The sequence below is a fragment of the Pholis gunnellus genome, assembly GCF_910591455.1.
Source record: "Pholis gunnellus genome assembly, chromosome: 8".
Lineage (NCBI taxonomy): Eukaryota > Metazoa > Chordata > Actinopteri > Perciformes > Pholidae > Pholis > Pholis gunnellus.
In genome coordinates this window covers 8,205,014-8,227,375 of record NC_136534.1, presented here as the reverse complement: position 1 = coordinate 8,227,375, position 22,362 = coordinate 8,205,014, and the positions used below count along the sequence as shown (strand labels likewise).

Sequence of the window (22,362 nt, the reverse complement as noted above, 5' to 3'; positions counted from 1 at the left end):
CTCACACAGTGCGTCTCCTACCTGTAATTAGGTTTGGGCGAGGGAGAAGATGGATTTTGTTAGCACCCTGCAGAGGGAAAAGAAGACATTAGGAAGTCTCCATGGCTGTTCTGGGACCAGCCTTTAATGGTGTCTAATTGATCTGAGCTGCTATGGGGCCATGGCTTCATGTGGTAGGAGGCTGATTATCCGTATGTGTCATCCTCAGCGCACAAGCATTAGCTCAGCGCTCAGGCTTTTACAGTCTGACGAGGTGGGTGCACGTACGTGTGTGCATACATACAGGTGTGCGCGATGATGTGTGGGCAAGTATCACTATAATTTACATGTGCTCTGCATCTGTGTGACTGAAAGGTGAAGGGGGGTGGGGGGGGTCCTGTTTGTGCTTGTGTCTGTGTGTGCATTGCATTCAGGCAGTCATAGATTAGTATGCACCGTATTCTTGTGTGTACAAACAGTGACTTGCGTATGTGTGTACTTTTTTATAAGTGTGTGCTTGTGTGTTTGAGGGAGAGGCTGCGCCGCGGTCAGAATAATTTAACGTCCAGATGTGCTGAAGCTTGGGGGAAATCGATACAGACGATGGCTCCCAAGCAGGTGATGAGCATACTGTCATAATGCAGTAAGGATGGAGAGGGATTAATATTTAACGGTAATCTGGACTGAACAGATGGACGTCCATAAAAGCGTTGAGGAGCGAGAGGATGAATTCATATCAAGGCCAAGTTACCAAGGTAAACAGCAATATAACTTAAAATAATTAACTAGTGTTTAGATTGCGGCTCGTAAAATGACTATGTAATTATTCAGCACAGGGTAGAGGATATCAATAAAACACTTATTTCGAACCTATATATCAGCGAAAGGGAAGAAGAGAAACGTTTAGGCAATAAAGTGGTAACAACCTTGTGCTAATAAGGACTTAGAATACTACAATGTTAGCATGTTTTATATCACTGAGTACCTGTTTGAACATTTTTCATATTTTTTTATAAAAAACAAGTTAAAGTGTGTAGTTTAGCTCCATTTCATGACAACGTTAATAGTCATATGCTGAGTCTGCTGGTAGCCTGTTTGTGTATTTCTTTGATATATAATAAAAAAGTACGTACCTCCGTAAATGCAAGTGTTGTTTCCTGTACTTCACTTGCACCAGCAGGTGTCCAATAAGTATTTTCTACGTACTCCAGTACCCTGTACCCATGTACTCATCTAAAGCATGTTATTGAAAAGATAAGATAACATGAGGGATCGGATTACATGACTATCTTGGAACAACCCTGGTTACATTACAAGCACTTAATCAGGAAATTCTCTTGCGTTAAAAGTGTCCCTTCGTGACAGCGTATGAACACAAATCTAAGTATGGAAGGAGTAAAGGATGTAAAAGTGATTTTCTGTACGTGTTTACTTCCACGTGTTATATACTGTGGGGACATCCATGCTGCTCTGCTGACCTTCAGCATGAAATGAAAAGTGTCTGATGCCTCTGGTGTGTTTGGAGGGGCTTTCTCTTTCCGAAGATGGACAGCCATGCATTATTGATTACAAAACACTCCTGCAATGCTATTTCATCTTTCCAGCACAGCTGACCGTAAAATGGGCTTTACCTTTTTCCGGTTTAGTTTTTATTAATGTGTGCACCTTTTGGATTGGCTGCATTTTGCCCCCCCCCCCCCCTCCTTTATCTCTCACCTCTTTACATATAACACCCAGAGGGAGGCTTAACGGTAGATATGCAGAAACAACTCCCTTATCTCCACATCCCACTACACGGTACGCTGACAGACAATTGCGAAAGACAAAAGACAAAAGGTAGGCAAAGACACACCAGTGTGGAACAATGGGTGGTTAAAAATACAACCTAATGGTTATCACACCAACTCTGTCACACCTAACAGCATTTATTTGACAGTATTTTGAGCTTTGCCGTACAGCCGTTATTAAAACGCATGCCCGAGCAGTGAGGCCCTTTGAGTACATATGCATATCAAGCACAAGAATGTTCATATAGTGTGTATTGCACAGGCATATGCTCACACGTCTGTTCACACCTCAATGAACATGTTATATGCTCGCATACTCTAAACCTCTAATTCCTCTGTCTCACTGTGCTCTACTTGTGTAATTTTAACATTCATGTGATTGCTTGTTCATATTTAATCTTCATATTTCTGGCTCCTCTTTTGTAGCTGCAACATGCAAAAGGTTACATGACATGCTTCTATTGTTTTCAATTTTACAATAAAACATAAAAACCTTTTTCGCAAGGGCCAAACGCTTCTGAACTAAAGCAGAGAGCCAGCAGACCAGTGAGTGTTGCTGAGCGTGGCCTTACCTCCCCGGTGCCTTGTTGAGGATGGTCACAGGGGAGGACGCCCATGGCAACCACAGCTGTCAGATGTTGTTTCCACGATAGCCGAAGAATGATTGGTTTCGTGGATCCGGACAGCGCTCTGCAACAGCGCAGTGGGAGACTCTGCCTCACCTGGGAGAAGAAACACTGGCAGGATGGGAAATGTTACTGAACAAGGTCGTTCCAAGGGTCATTGTAAGACCTGTCACCCCGTCTCCCCCGCCATCAAGGAATCTACAGCCCGGCCTCGTGCTACATTCAGAGAATATGGTGTCTGAATTTGTCCTTTGTTTGAGATGCAAGTCCGACTTGGGCTTTGTCTGCCCTCTGCGTGAGGTGGTGGTGAATCTGCAGACAACAATGTCCTGGTTTGAAAAGGGGAAATGCACAAGCCGAAATCAGCAAGGACACCCTCCAGGCTATGATTGTTTCTGTTCTAACTGTGAAGTCTGGTGTCATTGAATTGCAGTGGAGGCTTCTGACTGTACAGGAGCTTTTTTTTTCCTCTAGATACCTCATCTGCAAAGTGCTGCAAACAAGCACCGCATTTTCAAGTCTGACTCATGTCTAGCCCGGTCTGTGGAAAAGCGTAGCCAGTATCATTGATGTCAGTGCCGTTGGTGAGGCTTGTTACCATGAACGACAAGGCTAGAGATGTAACTCAACAACTGCGGCTCCCTCTCACACTCTCGCAGTTTAGAGCGTCTCCTACAGAGGTGGGCTTCCTGACAATCCCACTCCCAGAGTCCGTGACAATTTTAATGATTGATCACTCTCCTCTTGACTGCGGTGAGAGGGAAGAGAGCAGACCGCAGAGCAAAAAGAAAAGGAGAGGGAGCAAAGAGGGGCGTGGACAATCCCACAAGGTCAGAGTGATGTCCAGCCTTTTGTTTTCAGTGGTGAGATCAGTGGCCCGTGCAGCCGCGAGGGGACAGGCAGAGTAACTGGCAGCCTGGCAGGAACAGATGTTCTTACACAATGAACATGTATTTTGGTTGGTTGCTTATTCACTAAAAGTCGAGGGGCTGACGTCCCATTTTTAGATACAAAGATGAATACAGCAGAGAGCCAAGGCTTCCCACCTGTAGGCCCATATCAGGGTAAAATGTTGCTGAGGCAATCAGGCTGCTATACGGTAGGATTAAGTCCTAGATAATATGTTGAAGTTTCACATAATCCTATTGTGTGTTTATGTGTATATGTGGGATATTTCAACATTTTTAAGAGGTCAAACACTCTTTTTTCCTTGATGGTTAGCATTTCAGACAAAGTGGCTATTTCTATTATAACTTATAACTTTATTCCGAACTGGATGTTTCCTTGATGGTTCCTTGAAGCATCACACTGCACTCCAGACTGTTTACACAACACTACATGCAACTGCAGTATGAGACGTGCTATATTTAGTGTGTAGTTTTGTTCTTAATGGAATATTTGCGGTCTCTCATCTACTAGATCACCAAACAATTGTCCCATGTGAAATGGAAAATGTTATTTTTTCCAGTGCAACTTTGTGTAACTTGACACTGGTGGAAACAGTAACTTGGGGCCCATCAGATGGGACATGCAGGTTTGAACCAAAGTTATTTCAATTGAAGGACTGAATTATAATACTACACTCCATCACATCTGCAGATACTGTAGCCCAGAGAGACAAACATGAACATAAATTCTTGTTTCTTGTTTTTGACAATCTAAAAATGTATGGTGTTCCACCAGCGGCATGACAGGATTGAACCCTGTGAGATATATTTATATTTGGTCACCACGATGATAGAATAAATGTACCTTCACACATTAATACACACAGTGTTTTTGTTTCAATCACTCTGGACATCAATACGCTCATTCTTGCTTTGTTTTAACACACAGCCCTGCTCCATAGTGGTCTCTATTCTATATTTGTGTGAATTGAAAACATGCATTCTCTTGACTTCCTGTCATTGTCAATGTATAGAAGAGATGTTATCAATACCAACACCAGACTCCAAACAACCAAGCATTTTAAATGAGGCGTGGAGTCATAAACATGACCTAACTCATCCTGTGTGCATTTGTGTGTGGGTGTGTGAGCTGCCTGTATGTCTTTCTGTTGGAAGGTAAGATCAGTTTCATGCGTTCGGTAGGATATTCACCGCATACCAATTTGCTGGGAGTCAATAACTCATTCAGGTCCAGAGGAGATCTGAGTGAAACACACAGTCTCTCCGGCTGCTTGGATCAGGGGCACAGTCCTAAACAGGAACACCAGCACAGCCAGCGTATTGACATCTCCAGGATTATTGGCCCATAAATGACCAAAGCCATTCATAACTCATTGCCTCCCTCTGCTGGTGTTAGTGGACATTAAAGTCGTTTTACAACATGCCTCATACCGTCTTAATAAAATCGATGATATTGTCTGTGGCACTCAGTTGTGAGTGCAAAACTAACATATCACACTTGTGCCTTATACATCTAAGGGCTTTAAACTATGCAATGGGTGAGTTTACAGTCACTTTATCATACTGTATTTTATGGTATTTTTTATTTGCTATGCTATCAGTAATATTTCAGTAATATATCTATAGGTAGTCTACATGATGAGTCACTGCAATCAATACTGAGAATCATATCTGGTGTTTTTTCTCCTATATGTGGTACCACTTTCCATTAATATTCCTCTTGCATTATAGTGTGTTTGTAAAACTCAGGATAAGTTACTCTCTGTCTAGTATAATTAACATAGTTAATATAAGGGCTATCAATGACAATTACTCTTTAATCTAGGTTATTGAGTGTGTGTGTGTGCGTTGGTAGTGGTAGTAAAGGAGGTGAAAAGAATAATTGAGAACAAAATCAATAGGAACAAACTATCCTTTATCAATATCTTATTTGTTTACATTTGCGAATAGTTTTACTTTTTGAATTTTTAGAAGTGGTCTTGTTATTTAATTGACAGTTTCCTTTTATGGGTATATTTTTTATGTTTACTTTCAGACAATATTTACTTTTGACAGTTTATATACTGCTGGTAGAGGGTTACGGGGCAAAAATGAGATATAGGCCCCTATTAATTAATTCTCTCTAGTTAAACTTACAATTATTTTGGATTACGTGTGTTTTTTCAAGTATGGGAGACAAAGCGGGTAATGATAAAGTACTCTCCTGTAGGGCCTTATTATTTCAGTTATTAATGTGCTTTTGTGGTGCAAAGACCATTGCCAAACAATTTGCTAAATGATATTCTCTACCTCAAAGCTACAGCAAAACAATGGGGCTTTCAGGGCCCCGGAGATACAGTAGGCCTACAGCATAACAGCTACAGGTGGTATATAATTTACTGTAAAACAATTTAAACATACATTTATATATGTCCCTAACCTTTAGTATTTAAGTAGGGTATTTACAATAAAATATGATATTTCAGAACAACGAAAAGTATTAAATTACCAAACTAAACCACCACTGAAGGTGTAGTTTATTTTATATAAATATCAAATGTATTAGTTATTCATAATTATAGAGCAACTCACTCCCTTATCAGTAGCATAAAACAAAACAAAAAGTTGATATTGTATGTCCACTTAAAGATGCAGGTACATTGAACTAAACGGTAGATGTCTCCCTACTCCGCGCAGCTGTGTGTCTGCATGGGTACGATGCTGTCTACAGATGACCGAATCGCCATTTTGAAAAGCAAATCGTTCACAGCACACCCGCCCTGAGTACTGGAACTATGCCGCGGGGCCGGCCTCGCAAACTGAGAGTTAAAAGCAACGACGAAACAGGTAACAAGTATCAAAATTCAACGAATAAAAAATACAGAATATGGGCTATCCAAATAACCGGCTATTATCGGGACAAACATCTCGGTGTCTTATATAATAACACTTCAATGTAGTGTATATAGTCCCCGGATATGGTATTGCGGGTGGGCTTTGCTTTGTGCGGCGAAGGAGTGATTGAGGCGGAATGATATTAATAAGGTTTCGGTGGCTCTTCTTATTGGCTTCCAGTCTAAATTGGTGTCCACGGGGGGAACAACCACGGACTCGTGTAGCGTTAGTCAGTGCACGGCTTTTACTCTTAATATTCGTTTATTAGTAGTTCGCCGTTAGCTTAATGTTGCTAACTAGCTCGCCTGGCTACCGCTAGCTTCGAGGCTAACACGCCAACATGTTTGCCACTGTTGTTTTGATCCCGTGAGGCACGTTACCAGCGACGCGGTGCAGATGCTGCTGATGGATCCGTTGTGCTGGGCTAACGTGTTCAGAACCTCATATCACATTCACGTATTCACGTGGCCCTTTACACATGTTGAGATGTGCTGCCTGTATGCATTCAGTGTGCTGGCATTTTGGTGTCATCATCGGAATATAATATGTATCTTCATCTTAGTTGTTATGACACATTAGTTGGGTAACCCGAGCGGTATGTGAACCACCTGATTCTGCTGGTGGATGTGGGCTAAGCTATCGTTAACTACTTGGCAACAAAATAGCACCACATTAGCGTTAACGTCAGCGACACGTTAGTGGGTTACTTTCCTATATGCAGCTGATGAATGGCAAGATGGGCGTGACGCAACCAAACTGTTGACCATCTAACAGTTGATAAAAGCACCCCAACATGTTCACAGACGGACACTAAACTATAGAAACTTTATCTACGTAAGACTGCAAATGCATTAGTGTGGTCGCTGTCCAAGAGAGTGAAACCAAATTAAAAATAGATATATTTTATAAGGTGAATTAACAACTTCAACGTTATTTTACGAGCGAACCTCCATTATGTTCACAGACCTCATTTTAAGAAGTGACATTGCTGAAAACACTCGAAGGTATTAGTGGAATACAGTAAATGACTAGTATAGTGGGCAAGGTTGTGTCAGATTAATATCCATCCATACATACATGCAACAAAGAAATGTAGCAGTCGAGCTTAAAAATGCAGAATACAAGAAACATACCAGCAGGCTCACTTCACAAGTATTGCAGTCATTGTTAGCCTTGATTAGCAAAGTTAACAACAAATAATGTGGATCTCATGAAACAAAACAACTCAAATGAAATTAACCTTCTCATACATTCTTTGGGATTCTGAAAAAAAATGTAATAAAATCTGAAACCGTGAACCTATTCCCCATTTTAAGAACCACTGAATTCATATGGATGCCAAGTCACTGTGTGTGTTTTTAGTATGCTACCACATCAATATCTGCCATACTTGAGTGAGGATTGTCATATGATGAAGTGTATAGAAAAATACAGTTTGGATGCAACTATTTGGTTTTAGATAGTTAAAAAAAACAAAAACACAAAGCCACAGTAATTGAAGTAAAAAAGGCCCTTTATCATGTACTTCAGCCATTCCTGTCACAAGAAAGCCTCTTGCACCAAATTAATAAATTGAAGTGATCTCTCTTGTACTCAATCAGATGCAGATCCCAGTACCAATAAGGGGCGTTTCAGTGATGGAGAACTCAAGGACAAGAAGTGCACAATATGCGGCCAGATCTTTACCACTGAGAGCCAGCTGCAGCGGCATCGCCGTGAACATGAGATCAACGATAAGGTAAGTACAGCGCACACGAGCCTTTATTTATCCCATGAAGAGTATGCTTGCTCTCTATCATCAGCACATGTATTTGTATTTTTCTTATGATTCCACCCATTCAGATCTTGAATCAGGCCAGTGTAACCACATCCACTTCAGTAGAGCCACATTATTATTATTGTTATTAACCTCTCAACAGCCAGTTGAGATTCAAAAGCCTTTCAACAGCTAGTCTTCAGGGTAGTTCTTTGCAATTGTAAGCCAGGCCCCCAGGATATAACAGAGTGGTTGTCACAGTGCAGCTGGGCTGGAGGTGTGAGCTGAGAGCATTCGAGCCTTTACAGGAGCCGTGAGATTCACCCGTGGGGTAGTTGACCTGTTGTGGATTACCTTCAACATTTTACAGTACAACAAAAACTCAACTCTTCACCTGACTTTTGTGCAAGTGATGAAGATAACGATATGTCCCAGCTACGAGTTGGATTTGGGCCAAGCTAGTAACTTGCCGTCAAAGCTGGAGGTGTCCTGGATTTTTCAGCACAGATGTTTTTTTTTGTTTAGAAGTTTAAAGCTGCCATGAATGCCATTTGTTATTTGACAGATTTAGCACAGGTCTCAACACAGTCTGCCAATCACAATGTTTGGTGCCAGCGGCTTTCAAAAGCTTCTGCACTGTGCTGTTAACCAGGAGCTGCATGTTTTCTTTTTCATTCACACAGACACATCTGGGCTTATTTACTTATTTATTATTTACTTATGCAACACCACATTAGAGCCACAACATTCTGTATCACCACATGTTTTCACTTAACAGGGCAAGATGCAAATAAGCACAGCCTCAGTTGGGTTGATAAGATAAACTGCTGCTAAATAAGACTTGATGCTGGACTGTTTTAAGACATGTCTTGTGCTATATCTGGAAAGCAGTGGAGCACAAAAGCAACACATGTCGTGTCATCTGCTCCTGAACTTTGAACAGCGGAAACTGTTGTCAAACTGCAGTGGTACAGTCTTGGCTCCCCGAATGATTGAAAAATCAATGTGGACGATAGTTACTGCCTGCATCAGTCATAAAAGCATTGGGTGGATTTGTGGTGAGCCGTTGCAGGCAGTAGTGAATTCAGTTACTTTGTTGCGTTGCTGCTGTTTTGTGTTGGTGCAGAGCACTTACAGCAGAACTATGACTGATACTTTGCTATGAAGTTGCTTAATGGTGCGGCCTCTCCCTCTCTGGTGCCCAATAAAAATGTTAAATAGCACAGCAAATAGTATACCCCCTTATCTGGTAGATGTTGAATCACAGCTGCAATTTCCTCCGCTGCAGTGTTTACCGGCCGGTAATAATAAATCAGTTTCAGTGGCTGTTTGTCTGAATTTCATTCCCTCTTCCCATATTTTGTGGCCCTACATGAGAAACATCTTAAAATACATATTGCACTAACTCAAAAACATCAATCTTCATAGTTAGCATCCATCCACTGAGTCACCAGATGAGTCAGCGTGATGTGCTTTGTAATGTATGATAATCAGCATGTGTTAAGATACTGTGTGAAGGCGTATGATGATGTGTTTTCACTCTTCTGTGGCATACTTAATATGATAATGCGTAAATAACGCATGTTTTTAAAAGTACACAAACAGAATAAATGTACTTTAATTCATGTGAATATTGCAGATTTTTGTCGTCATTAATTCATGATTGAATATTTGTTGAATATCTGCTGATAGCTTTATGGCAACACATCTTTGTCTCCCTTTTTTAAAGATCCATCTGCACTCGCTTTCCATCTGTCTGTCTGTCTATTACAGTAACCCCCCCCCCCCCCCCCCCCCCCCCCTCTCACACACACACACACACACACACACACACACACATAATCACAGACAAGTGAAGGGGCTAGGTCCTCCACTTCATGCTATTAACAAGAACGTGAAAGTAAAGACAACTCCTGTCATTTTCTGTCCTCTCTTGACTGTCTCTTCTGTCACGAAAACACAATACTCGGACACTACGTTGCTTAATTTGCAGCAGCACCTGCGTTTGAGGACCACTTACATTTTTTATGGCTACTATGCTCACTCACATAGACACACTCTCCAGGCCGAACAGCAGCAGCCTCGGGCTCTGCCGCGCTGAGTAATACTTACCCGTGTCAGCGGCCTTCACCGCTGTCAGAGAGTACTCTGAAATTAAGTCAGTCAGCTCCTCTAATAGAAATGCAATTTAATATTGGAGCCATTTCTGCCTCACAGGAGATATTCTCTACGCTGTCTGGTAGTATTATGTGCTTGTATACCACAATGATTTTTCTCTCTTTCTGTTTGTCCTTCTCTCTCAAGCTGAGACACCAAAAAACAAAGAAAAAACATTGTTTATGATGATGACATATTACGTTTTAACACACCTGTTGTTTTGCAGATGCTAGTAGACACTTTAGTAGGACGGGGGGAGAGTATGGGGAGAAATCTTCCACAGCAAATGCAGGTTCCTTAAGTCTAGAGAGTGAGAATAGACAACAAGGACATGATTGCAGAGGGAGACGTCTGACATCTTTTACCCTCACACTATTAACTACTTTTCTTCAATCTCTCCTCCCTCCCTCGCAGCCTCATCGATGTGACCAGTGCCCACAGACGTTCAATGTGGAGTTCAACCTCACACTCCACAAGTCCACGCACACCACCTCCGACTTCACCTGCCCCGTTTGCAATAAACGGTTCTCCCGCATCGCCAGCCTCAAATCTCACATCATGCTGCACGAGAAGGAGGAGGTTAGTCCGACGAACAACATGAAACCCTCATTAATTCGCATTTTCCTACCAGTTAAGGAGTAACACATCTCTCACCCTTTTTGCCACCTCTGCCAACCCGCCATGCAGAATTTGATCTGTGTGGAGTGCGGAGATGAGTTCATTCTTCAGAGCCAGCTGTCTCTGCACTTGGACGAGCACCGCAAGGAACTGTCGGGCGTCAAGGTGTACACCTGCAAGACCTGCGATAAGGAGTTCAAGACGTCCGCACACCTCAAGGAGCACATGAAGAGACACGTCAAGATGAGGTCAGGCCGGGCTGCAAATGCTGATTTATTTCATTTGACCGGGTCAGGCGGAAAGGTGCTTGAAGTTAAAAGGGGAACACGAATCTAACGGGTATCAAAAGTAACTATGAGGGCCTTGTTCAAGGCCATTTACAGTCAAAAGTCGACCACTGTGATAATGACATTGGGGATTAAAGCTGCCCACGGGGAGTGTTTTGCATCTCATTTTATTTTTCCAATTTTTTACGACACATGAATTACACAGAGGCAGTGTGTGCGAGTCATGGAGACAGAGGGGCGTCTGAAACAGCAGTTAGACTAATCAAGAGACGGGAACTGCCATAACAGCAGAAAGAGTGACAGAAAGACACATTCTTCGTTCCACATGAATTCATTTCTGTTCAAAATGAAATGAGCTGTGGTTTAGGATGAACATTGCATTGGCTGCATGAGGACATGCTCAGTATACCATGGGATTCAACAGAAAGTTTTATACGTTGTCATTCATCCTCGTTGATTGAATGCACATAACATGCAGTTGTACAGCCTATACAAGGACAGCAGTCCTCAGTGCTGTGTGCAAACCCTCTATAGGCTATTTCTAGTTAAAGCTAAACATTAGAATAAAGGTTAAAAAAGAGCCTAGCAACAATGATCTGAAACTAGACACCAAGTAATATCTGTCAGTGTTGGGGACATGCCAAGTGGACAGACAACTGACATGATCAAGTGCCATAGATCCATAGTGTCAAAATAAGCTGTGTAACTTCATGTCGAAGGAAAAATAAGTATGTTTTCTACTACTTTAAGAATTTATTCTCATTCTAATTTCATTAAAATATGCTTAACTGTGAGCTTGCTGTACAGTGATTTACTAATCTAAACATACTCTAGTATTTATCAAAATGACTACTTTTTCATTAATATTCATTTTATCTCCTGTCTTCTTTCTTGGTGTGTTTGCTTGTTCCGCAGGCCGCTCAGCTCTAGTTCCAGAAACTACAAGAAAAACATTGACCGCAGCGGGTTCCAAAACGGCTGCCACCACTGCGGAAAGGCTTTCAAAAAGCCCAGCCAGCTTGTCAGGCACATACGAATACACACAGGTGAGCGAAAAGCACAGAAGGAGGGATCACAACTTTAGGTTACGTAGATCTAATGTCTGTTAAATAATTCATGTTCAGAGGAATTGCTCTGTGTGTCCTGCATGTTCCACAAAACCTGAAGTGGATGTTTTGTAAGGTGTGGGCGGGCACCGGCACCGGTTGTAATTGCTGGGGGCTCAGTAGCCTGCTGTTCTGACGCCGTAGGTCGTGACTGCAGCAGGAGACTCTGCATGTGTGTGGGCAGTGGTGCCACGAACAGCAGAGTTTTGTGTCTTGATTGTAGTTTTTTTTCAATGGCTCCAAAATGTAATCACAGGCAGTATTGTATGACTAAAGTCTCACATTTGTCTTATTGAATTGGACTTTGTCTGATAAGGTTTTCCGCTATTAACTGACTCTATGACACCAACTTCTGAGCAGTTTGCTGAATTTGTCCTCCGTTTCGGGAACTGTTCGCCTCAGGGCAGCTCATCACTCAGCTGCCATTCAAAGGTGTTGTGTGGGATAAGTTTCAATATTAGTATCTGAAGTATTCTCCTGTGGTTTTGCGCTTGTTCAGCCGTCTGGGATCAGGCAACGTAGCCAGTAGCTTGCACTCGCATGTTGTTTAACGTCATCCACATTCATTTGTTTGGTTGCCTGTCTGGTTGGATGACTAATGGTAGATGGAGTTTATTCCCCTGTGACTCGAATCTCAAACAGCCCTTAAGCTGATGAGGTTACGAGTGGCTCGGGAGATTTCACACACACACACACACACACCTACACGCACACACCCTATTCCTCCTTCTCTTACTCTCTGTGACGCACAGACCAGTTGATAAGGGTACACGAACGTATTTGAGTCATCTTTATTTAGGCTAATACCCGAGATGACCTTATGTTGGTGCCATTTTAAAAATGAGGTATTTTCAAATTTCATTCATATTTCAAGATGAACTACCTCAAAAACAAACTTAGTGGAAAGTAATGAATACTGACTATGGATACAACCAGGTTGTCCTGTGCATTTCAGCTGCTTTAAGGAATGTGTGTATGTGACTTGTATGTAACAACAGAGCGGAGTAAGTGAGGATGTCTCAAGGAAGCCTCCGGTATTTACGCCGAGCATTCACTATTTATCTTTTATCTTGAAGTTGATCATTTAGATTCTATGAAATGCAGTTAAGGGAAATTGTCATCTGTGTTTCTGGCTTTTTGAGCTGTAATTTCACCCGACCTTGCCCTTCCTTTCAGGTGAGAGGCCCTATAAGTGCACACATTGCGGAAAGGCTTTCAACCAGAAGGTGGTGCTGCAGACCCACATGGTGAGGCACACTGGAGAGAAACCTCACCTCTGCATGTTCTGCCCAGCTTCCTTCTCCCAGAAAGGGAACCTGCACTCGCACGTTCAGAGAGTTCACTCTGAGGTAAGAGCACAGTATTGATTTTTAAAAAAAAATTCATTTCACATCTTACTTTTTCAACTCAGTCTGACATGGAAAGAGTACTTGAATCCCTCCCTGAATCCTCCTGTGGTTACCTTTTACGCAACTCAAGGCTTCCATTCACTGATGGGTATCGAATGAAAAAAAAAAAAGGATATAAAATCGAGTACTCTTTTGGGACTGGTATCATATTTTTAAAACCATACACAGCCCCGGACGACAAGTTTTTAAAAGAAAAAAACCCTGGGGCTGTTACACAAATACTTGTGTTTAGAATGACAGAGCTCAAGGACTGAATGAAAAGGAGCTAGTGGTTTTAAATTGAAAAAAAAAAAAAGTATGATAATCCAGTGTTTGTTGTTTGGTTGCTAAAGGTGAGCAAGAAACCAAAAAACGAAATGATCTCAAGCGGTTAACCAGGTTTTGGTGAATCAGTATTTTTTCTTTGATTCTGGTTGCGGTCCAAGATATTCTTTTTGTACACCTCCTTCACTCGCACACTAAATTGCCTGCCTTCCTGCTCACAGCTTGTTACATTCAATGCAACAGGTCACATTGCCATGTTGTTTGTCTGTTGGGAAGGGAATGAGGTGGAATTGCAGCTTTTTGTTCCTCATTTGCTTCTTTTCCTTTTGTAAGGACTTCACAGCAGCCAATCTTAAAGGGCCCTTCTGATTTATCCATCCTGATTTAGTCTGGACTGGTCTCCTACGATGCTCGGTCACTAAGATCACGTCCTCTTAGTGCCGAACAGTGGTTGAGAGGTTGAAAGAATTGTTTCACATCAAAGTCCTCCCTAGGTTCCCAAATGTCCACTTTGACAGATAATGAATGTGTAGATGTGCTTTGTGAGGGTTTGTTAACAAAGACCATTATTGGGTGGACTGACAGTGGTGGGAGTAGCTCCTAGTTGATGACTGCTTCCAATAATGTGTCTGCAGTCTGTATTGGGTCAGCTTTCTGGCAGCCTGATTGTAAAGCAACACAATGATCTCCATCACAGGAGGTGCGGTGGGTCCCCCATCAGTGGAAATGCCACAAAGCTCAGTGCTAGTGCATGTTAGCAAAACGGTAACAAAGCCTTAAAGTATAAAAGATGCTTTGTGCTTCCACTCCGAGCTCCACATTCATTTGGCTAACTGCTGCTAGAGCCAGCTGAGAAATTAATGTACCTGTTTTTAAACCATAGTAAGTGACATAATTATGTTTACTGAAATAATATTCAGAATTTGTGACTAAATACCTGTAAAGCTAAGGATATTTTGACCAGCCTCAGCTGTACTTTGTATTTAGTTCAAATGAGCGAGTTTAACATGCTACATGCTAAACTAAGATGTTGAACATGCTACATGCTAAACTAAGATGTTGAACATGCTACATGCTAAACTAAGATGTTGAACATGCTACATGCTAAACTAAGATGTTGAACATGCTAGACATTATGGGTGATGAAAGTTAGTGTGTTAGCATTAGCATCACTTTACAGCTTGAGAGAGCTGCTAGCATAACTGTAGACTCTTAGTGTTGCTAGTAAAACTCTCCCTTTCAGTCTTCAGTGGGAAAATACTGTGTTCCAGTTATGAACCCACCCCGAGTGATTACTCATAATGTAACACATATTTGTAGTGATTGTTTCCAACACACAGTGAGGCTACATATAAGGATCTTATAATTACTTTATTCAGGCAAACAAACAAAAAACACATTAATTGAGGGGGCTTATTTTTCCATCAATTTTGTCAGAGAAAGTGATTCATGTGACCACAGGATGAATCGCTCCTGTAATTTGGTTTGTGTTAGCAGATAAGAACAATATCACAGCAAAGAGCCTCTTCACTACAATCTCTAATCTTGCAGGTTGTGTGAGCTACTTGAGAGTCGTTTTGGTTTAGTTCTAGTAGTTCTGTTTTTTTATTTTTAAGGTTAATGTTACATCCGAGTAAAATTCTGATCTACAATCTAAAGTGATAGAGATTCCATTTTAGAGGAATAGATAAAGTCTGTCATTTTTAGATTAAAGGTCTTTCAAGCTTAGCCTTTAATCATAGACCATAAACGTGAGTGTCCATCATGGGTTATGATATCTTAATTGGCAATTGCTTTATAATCATCTGCACATATGTAATGGGCAAAAAAGACAGGAAATTGATGTCACCAATGTTTTAACGGTGTTTCTTTTAGACTTCAGTCACAATAAATTCACTATGATGAGCAGTCAGGTTGAATTTATGCTTATGAGTATACATTTGATGGCTGTTTTTGCCCCATTCATTGTGTTCCAGGCAAGTATTTGTATGTGTAATTTAAATATTATATAATAATCTTCTTTTAGGGGTTCTAATTGGTCAAATGGCCTTTCTTAAACTTACTTTTTTTCTTTTTTAGCAAAATAGGTTAGAACTAGGGGTGTGACAATACACGTATTTGTATTGAACCGTTCGGTACGAGGCTTTCTGTTTGGTACGCATTTCAAACCGAACAATTCGTTTGAATAATACTTTTGCGTTTGGAAATTGCAGAAGCTTAAATTGTGTGAAATATAATGTTCTCTCGGTGGAGCCACTGCGCTCAACATGGCAACTCTGGCTGTACGAACACGCTTAATGCTAGAGCCCCGTGGCAGTACTCCTTCACGAGCCCATTTCGTCAGACCATAATTCCTGCTTTGAAAAAGAAAACAAAAGCCCAAACAGAGAATCAAATGTCCGAAGCACCCGCTGTTGCTCTGACAACAGACGGCTGGACGTCACGGACTACTCAAAGCTACCTGAGTGTAACGACACATTACCTCACTACTGAATGGGGATGAAGAGCCATTGAAAACATACCGAACCGTGGCACCACTGTGTCATATTGAACCGAACCCCCTAGTTAGAACTCATTGCAGTTTGGATTTTATTTTATTTGTCTTTCTTGTTTGCAAACGTGATTGAGTATTCCATGCTAAAAGCCCATGATGGGGCCAGTTGATTGAATTACTTCTGAAAATCCAAACAGCAGGACTATTTCAATAATGCATCTAATTTTCACAAGTGTCCTTCAGCTTTTCTGTTCCACATAGAGTTTGTCCTTATGATTGACTGGCTTTATGAATAAATTATGGTCAGGCGTTCTTCATAATAGATTTCATGAGCAGATGCGTACTCGGGAGCCAGGGAACTAAAATCATCATGGTTTCAATCCAATGAAGTGTTTTGGTCATGTAGGGTGGTGTAGGCATGTCGAGATCTGCACATAAATGGCATGAATCCGCTGCAGAATATAAATCTAACGCCACCTCAACTGATTTGTTCAGCTTTCAAATATTACACTTCAAATGATACTTCAGCTGCTTTGAAGTGCTTGAGCTTCAACTACATCTCCTGTATATCAAACAAATTACAATTTCTGTTTTTGCAGAAAGCATGATGTTCACTTCGTAAATTATGGTCCCATTTAGAGTAAAATAGACTACAACGAGTGGTGTGCTTTAGGGCGTGGCTACCTTGTGATTGACTGCCATGGCGTTGTCTGGTCTGGGAGTTGTTTGCATTTTCGTCTTACAACTTTAACCCTTTTTAGTGTGTTTTCAGTTTGTGAAAGTTAATTGTTACTGTTTTGTTTGCCTAAAAATGCCCTACTCAGCATTTGGTTGTACTTAGCTCCACCCTTTCGTGTCACTTCTGGTCCCAAAAACCAAGATGGCGATGGCGAAAACGCCCATGTCGAGGCTTAAAAACTGTAGTTCACAAACCAAAGGGTGACGTCACGGTGACTATGTCCACTTCTTATAAACAGTCTATGGACCCCACAAAACATTCTAACTTCAATTTCCTGAAAAAAATGATGAATTTCACCCACCTTCTTTAATATCCCTTATCCCTACATCTCCCTCGCTCCATAAACAACCAACTATGTTTCAGCCGTGCTTGCACAATCAATGACATCAGAACACCACTTCCAAAAACCTTCCACCTCTCTATGTTTACAATTTCTGTCATCCTTCCCCTCTCTCCTATCTCCGTAGACCTGATGTCTGTCATGATATTTTCCTCATTGTTGCCTTCTCCAACTTTACTCTCTGTCTACATTCCCGAGTTAACAACAAGAACATTCATTTCACACGCCAACAAAGTTGTAAATTCCAGAAGTCTGTTGATGAACAAAATACCAGGAAAAAGGCAATTATATTCATATAACCTTTATTTCTTTGTATCACGACGTACATTGATATGCCTTCATGTCTAGACCCCTAATAAGAGCAAAGAGTCAAGTTTGCCATCTAATCACTGTGTTAAAAGCAAGCTCCAGAACCTGGGTGGCTTTAATTGTTGGTACTCTTGTAGCAGTCTATACATTTCCCTGGCCTTGCAGATTAATCATTTATTTAGCAAGCAAAGCAGTGAAATCATCTGAATTCTACCAACTAAGAGATAGAGATAATAGGAACGTACGTTTCTGATATACAAGATTTTCAGTGACTATAATGAGTCACTGGATGGTAGCTTTCTTTAGCAGCCAGGGATAATGTCTTTGTATGTGTTTTATGTTCTCTGACAGGCTAAAGGCGTACCACTGTTCCCATGCATGGACTGCAGCTGTGTTTTCAAGAAGTTGGGCAGTCTGAATGCCCACATCAGCAAGATGCACATCTCTGTAATTGAGGTGCCCTCAAGCACTCCGGTAAACAAACAAAATGCACTATGCAGAACAGATGAGCAACAAGGTTGTTGCACTTAATCGGCCCCGCTTCCGCTGAGTACATTCAAGTATGTTAATTATTTTTTGGACCTGGTGATTGAGATTAATAAGTATTATACACAGGGACAGATACAGGGTACCGCAGGTATACTCAACAGCAGATAAACAGAGGGCTTCTAGTTTTAATATGTAATTATATTTATTTCATATTTCTAAATAAATCCCTGTTTCCCACAAAGTATTTGTTAGTTGCTTTATGTAGTGCGAACAAGTCAAAATCATTGATATCCTTTATAAACCATTGCTTCATTGTCAAAGATGTCATAATCGTATTCCTTATCAGTAGATAATGATGCTGGTTATTTTTTCCCATCGCGTTTCAGTACTTTCACCATTTCCCTTTGCCAAAAACTCTATAAGCTTCTGCTTCATTTGCACTAAAAGTGCAATTTCCATTTTGCCTATAAATGAAGCAAATTTGAACCGTCCTACAGTCTAAACTGCAGCGTGGATCCTGCCAGTTTCTGTTTTAGAGAGCCCCTGCTAAAAAAATAGTCTGCTTTCAAATCGTAGCCTGTCGTGATCTTGTGAATGGCCCTTCGTCAAATTGGTCCTCATCTTCTTTCTCCTCTCCTTCTCGCTGCGTTCGCCCTCTTCTTCTCTCTTAGGAGACAGAGGTGACAGGTCAGGCTCCTGGGGGATCAGAGGGCGGCGAGGGGGTGACAGATGTCATCCAGCAACTTCTCGAGCTGTCTGAGCAGGTCAGCGGGGAGACAGACCAGCCCCAACCTCCAGAGCCAGCTATTGCCATGGAAACTGCCATCAACCAGGACATCCTGCAGGTGAGCAAAGGACATTAAGGAAAGGAAATTAGATGATGAGAACTAGACTCTGTGCTATTCAGGGCTCCATAGACCCACTGGGAACCACATGCCTCTGACCGAATCTGCAGTATGATTCAAATATTAATCTTAAAGCAACACTTAAACGAGTGCACCGCTTCAACTCCAATCCATCAATGTGACATGCACTCTTGAACATATGAGGATGGACAAAAATCCTTATTCTGAAAATTCTCCTTGTCTTTTTGTGTGTGTAAGGTGCTTGCAGTTAGGCACAGGAGCACACAAATGCACACATCCACATACACATCATGAAGATCAGCATCTTTCATTTTAGACCTAGAAGTTAGTGGAACCCTTTATGTGGAAATGATTCGGCTGGAGAATGGAGGACCCACTGTGGGAATATATTTGGACACCGGAGGAGATGAAAAGAACTCACTTAAAGTCTCTGAAATCATTTCTGTTGAAACTAAATTATATTCTCATTTTCTCTCTTTTGGTGACTGAATGGCAGGATTTTGGTGCTTGTGGGAACACTATTCGTCCAGGGGAAAGGAGACAGTTAAATAATAGATTTTTTCCAGGAAGCTTTATAAATGAGTACTGCTGGAGAGTTGGATAGAGCCTCTGCTCTCAAACACAAAGGGATGTGATTATCACTGAGATTTGTTTCTGGGTCATCATGTTTTTGGCCAATGTTTTGTTATTATTTGTCACATTATTTCAAGCCATACTTTAAATTGCTGAATTTTTAATAATAATAGTTCTTTACATCAATAGGTTTAGTATTGTTTATGTTCTGTTATAGCAACCCCTTTGGTCCATGACAGGACTTGATATCAGTTGAACATTCTGTTGTATCAGCATGAACATTCATTAAAAAAAGGCATTTTTAAATGATGTATTCATTTTTATTGTTAGTTATCACATGCCTAAAACAAACTCAAGCTTTTAAAACTGAAAGCTAAATAAGAGCCATTGAGTAATTGTGTGATTCTCAATCCGAATAGTTGATTCAATCAATAATCAATTGATTATTCGACGATCAATCTTGTGTTTAGTTGCAGCTTTTTGTACACAAAGACGTTTTGTAAGCCGTGGTATCCGATCAGATTTTTGTTCTGTTCCTTTAGCAAGCTCTGGAGAACAGTGGGCTGAGTGTGGTCCAGCCGCAGAGCGACGCCTCATCCAGAGAGTCACAGAACCAGACCAGCGACGGCGCTGCAGGAGAAAGCAAGAAAGTGCACGGTCCCGACAAACCGGCCAGGGAGAAGAAAAGGAGCATTTTCAAGAAACCTATTCAAATGCCAGGTAGAGGGGAACATTACAGGACATTAACGCAAGCATTGTATCGTAGTCACGATAATTATCAAATGAGACATTGAGTCCTTACGGATTAGTGTTGAAGCTCAGTTCATTTTCATATTTCATAAATGTGACTTCTCTCTTCTGTAAATTTGTGAACCGTGTTTAGTATATTTGCAGCTTGAGCAATGCAATGCAAAAGATAAGCTTTTCTTATCTGCACTCATAGAATAATGCATTCTCTGTTTACTGGATGATGTTTAATGTAAATAAGAAAATCTGTCGTTTCATTTATGAAGCTTTACAAAGATGATACATTCATAAAGGGAAACAGCTTTTCAGTTGGAGCGCCAAGCTGTCGGCTGACAGAAACACTGGACAGCTGCTTCACTCTGTCCTCCTTCCACAGGCTCCATCAGAGAGGAGAATGGCGTCCGCTGGCACGGCTGCCCATACTGCTCCAAGGAGTTCAAGAAGCCCAGCGACCTTGTGCGCCACATCCGCATCCACACTCACGAGAAGCCTTTCAAGTGCAAACAGTGCTTCAGAGCTTTCGCTGTCAAGAGTACCCTCACAGCACATATGAAAACGCACACGGGGATTAAGGCCTTTGAGTGTCAGTGCTGCCTCAAGTGCTTCTCCACTTCTGGCAGCATGAAGGTACACATGCGTCTGCATACAGGTGAGAAGCAGGTCCACTTCATGAAAGGGTTACATTCATAGCCAAACTGAACTCAACATTTTGAATGCACTTATTTCACTGTATGCCAACATAATCAGTATGCACCGAAGCAAAAGGAGACATACATGAGCTTTCAACATAATGTTTTCAGTTTCCTGGCAGCCTATGTCATTTAGTATTCAGCTATATGCTATAATTCATTTTGCAGGAAATGAAAAAAGCTGGACCTTTGTGTCACTGGAGCTAGAGCCCTCATTTGCACTCGTGTTTGCAATCATTTTGTATTTTCTTCCTTTTAGAGAGATTACCTTAAACAAAATCACCCCCTGGACATGAAATGTCATTATTCGTGTGAATAAACAGGACTGTAACAGTTCAATTATTATGTACATCTGTGCATTAGTTTTTGTTTCTCAAATCGCTATTTAATGGCACTGTCAATGTTAGGTGTTTACTTTAGCTTTGGTTATGTGTTAGCTCTAAGCTAAGTCTTTCGGTAGATATGTTCTCAGCTGTATTTCTCACAAAGAAATACATATTGTCTCCTGCTAACTGAAAGGCTTTGAGGCCATGAGCTTGCTTACATTTTTGGTTTATGTGTGGGTTTCATATTTATATATTTTGTCTTATTTGTAGCTTATTTTTTGGAATCTTTTGCTGTTTGTAACAAAGTACATACGTCAGAATCAGTCTAATTCTCGAAATACAAATTTTCCATAAGTGCTGTTTTTCCCCGCTTTCCCTAGGTGTGCGTCCTTTCCCCTGCCCTCACTGTGACAAGATCTTTCGTACATCAGGCCACAGGAAAACACACATTGCTTCTCACTTTAAAAGCTTGCAGCAGAAAAAGCACAAGTTTCCCCGCAAAACCAACAAAGCCAAAGTGTCCAGGAGTAACCTACCTCTGCCAGATATCCCCCTGCAGGAACCCATCCTCATCACTGACTTTGGTAAGAGCACTGGTTGACAGTCACATGCGTAGTTGCTTTCTCTTGTTATTTCTTGAGTTTCTTCACTCGCGCTGTGTGGCTCTGCACAAAATGAAATGTCTTTTCACAAGGAACACATGTGCTTCTTAACAGGCCTCATCCCATCCCAAAACAATCGCTTGGCTTTCCAACAATACCTTGAGGTGGTGGGCAGTGACCGGCCATACAAGTGCCAGTTCTGTAGTAAGGCCTACAAGAAATCAAGCCATCTGAAACAACATGTCAGGTAAAGCTTCTTTATGACATTGCCAGTGGTATTGAATGTTTTGTTAATGGATAATGTGACTTTGTGGACGCATTAATACAGAGTACAAAAAGGCCCGAGGACGGAGTCTTGGGGAACACCACAGATCAGTGGGGCCACCAAAGAGGGGCATCACCAACAACCAATGCCTC

At 41.3% G+C, this 22,362-nt stretch overlaps 1 protein-coding gene across 1 annotated transcript in view; it reads left to right on the top strand.

The window, feature by feature from the left end:
• The first annotated feature begins 6,042 nt into the window (after positions 1 to 6,042).
• znf236 (zinc finger protein 236) overlaps positions 6,043 to 22,362 on the top strand; it is a 44,522-nt gene continuing 28,202 nt past the window's right edge. The window contains exons 1-12 of the mRNA XM_079164989.1: positions 6,043 to 6,126; positions 7,776 to 7,912; positions 10,502 to 10,666; positions 10,775 to 10,953; positions 11,908 to 12,038; positions 13,275 to 13,447; positions 18,005 to 18,127; positions 18,814 to 18,987; positions 20,124 to 20,301; positions 20,705 to 20,977; positions 21,724 to 21,927; positions 22,060 to 22,192. Coding sequence (XP_079021115.1) covers positions 6,075 to 6,126; positions 7,776 to 7,912; positions 10,502 to 10,666; positions 10,775 to 10,953; positions 11,908 to 12,038; positions 13,275 to 13,447; positions 18,005 to 18,127; positions 18,814 to 18,987; positions 20,124 to 20,301; positions 20,705 to 20,977; positions 21,724 to 21,927; positions 22,060 to 22,192 — 1,922 coding nt within the window. The 5' untranslated portion in view covers positions 6,043 to 6,074. The remainder of the gene's footprint in view (positions 6,127 to 7,775; positions 7,913 to 10,501; positions 10,667 to 10,774; positions 10,954 to 11,907; positions 12,039 to 13,274; positions 13,448 to 18,004; positions 18,128 to 18,813; positions 18,988 to 20,123; positions 20,302 to 20,704; positions 20,978 to 21,723; positions 21,928 to 22,059; positions 22,193 to 22,362) is intronic.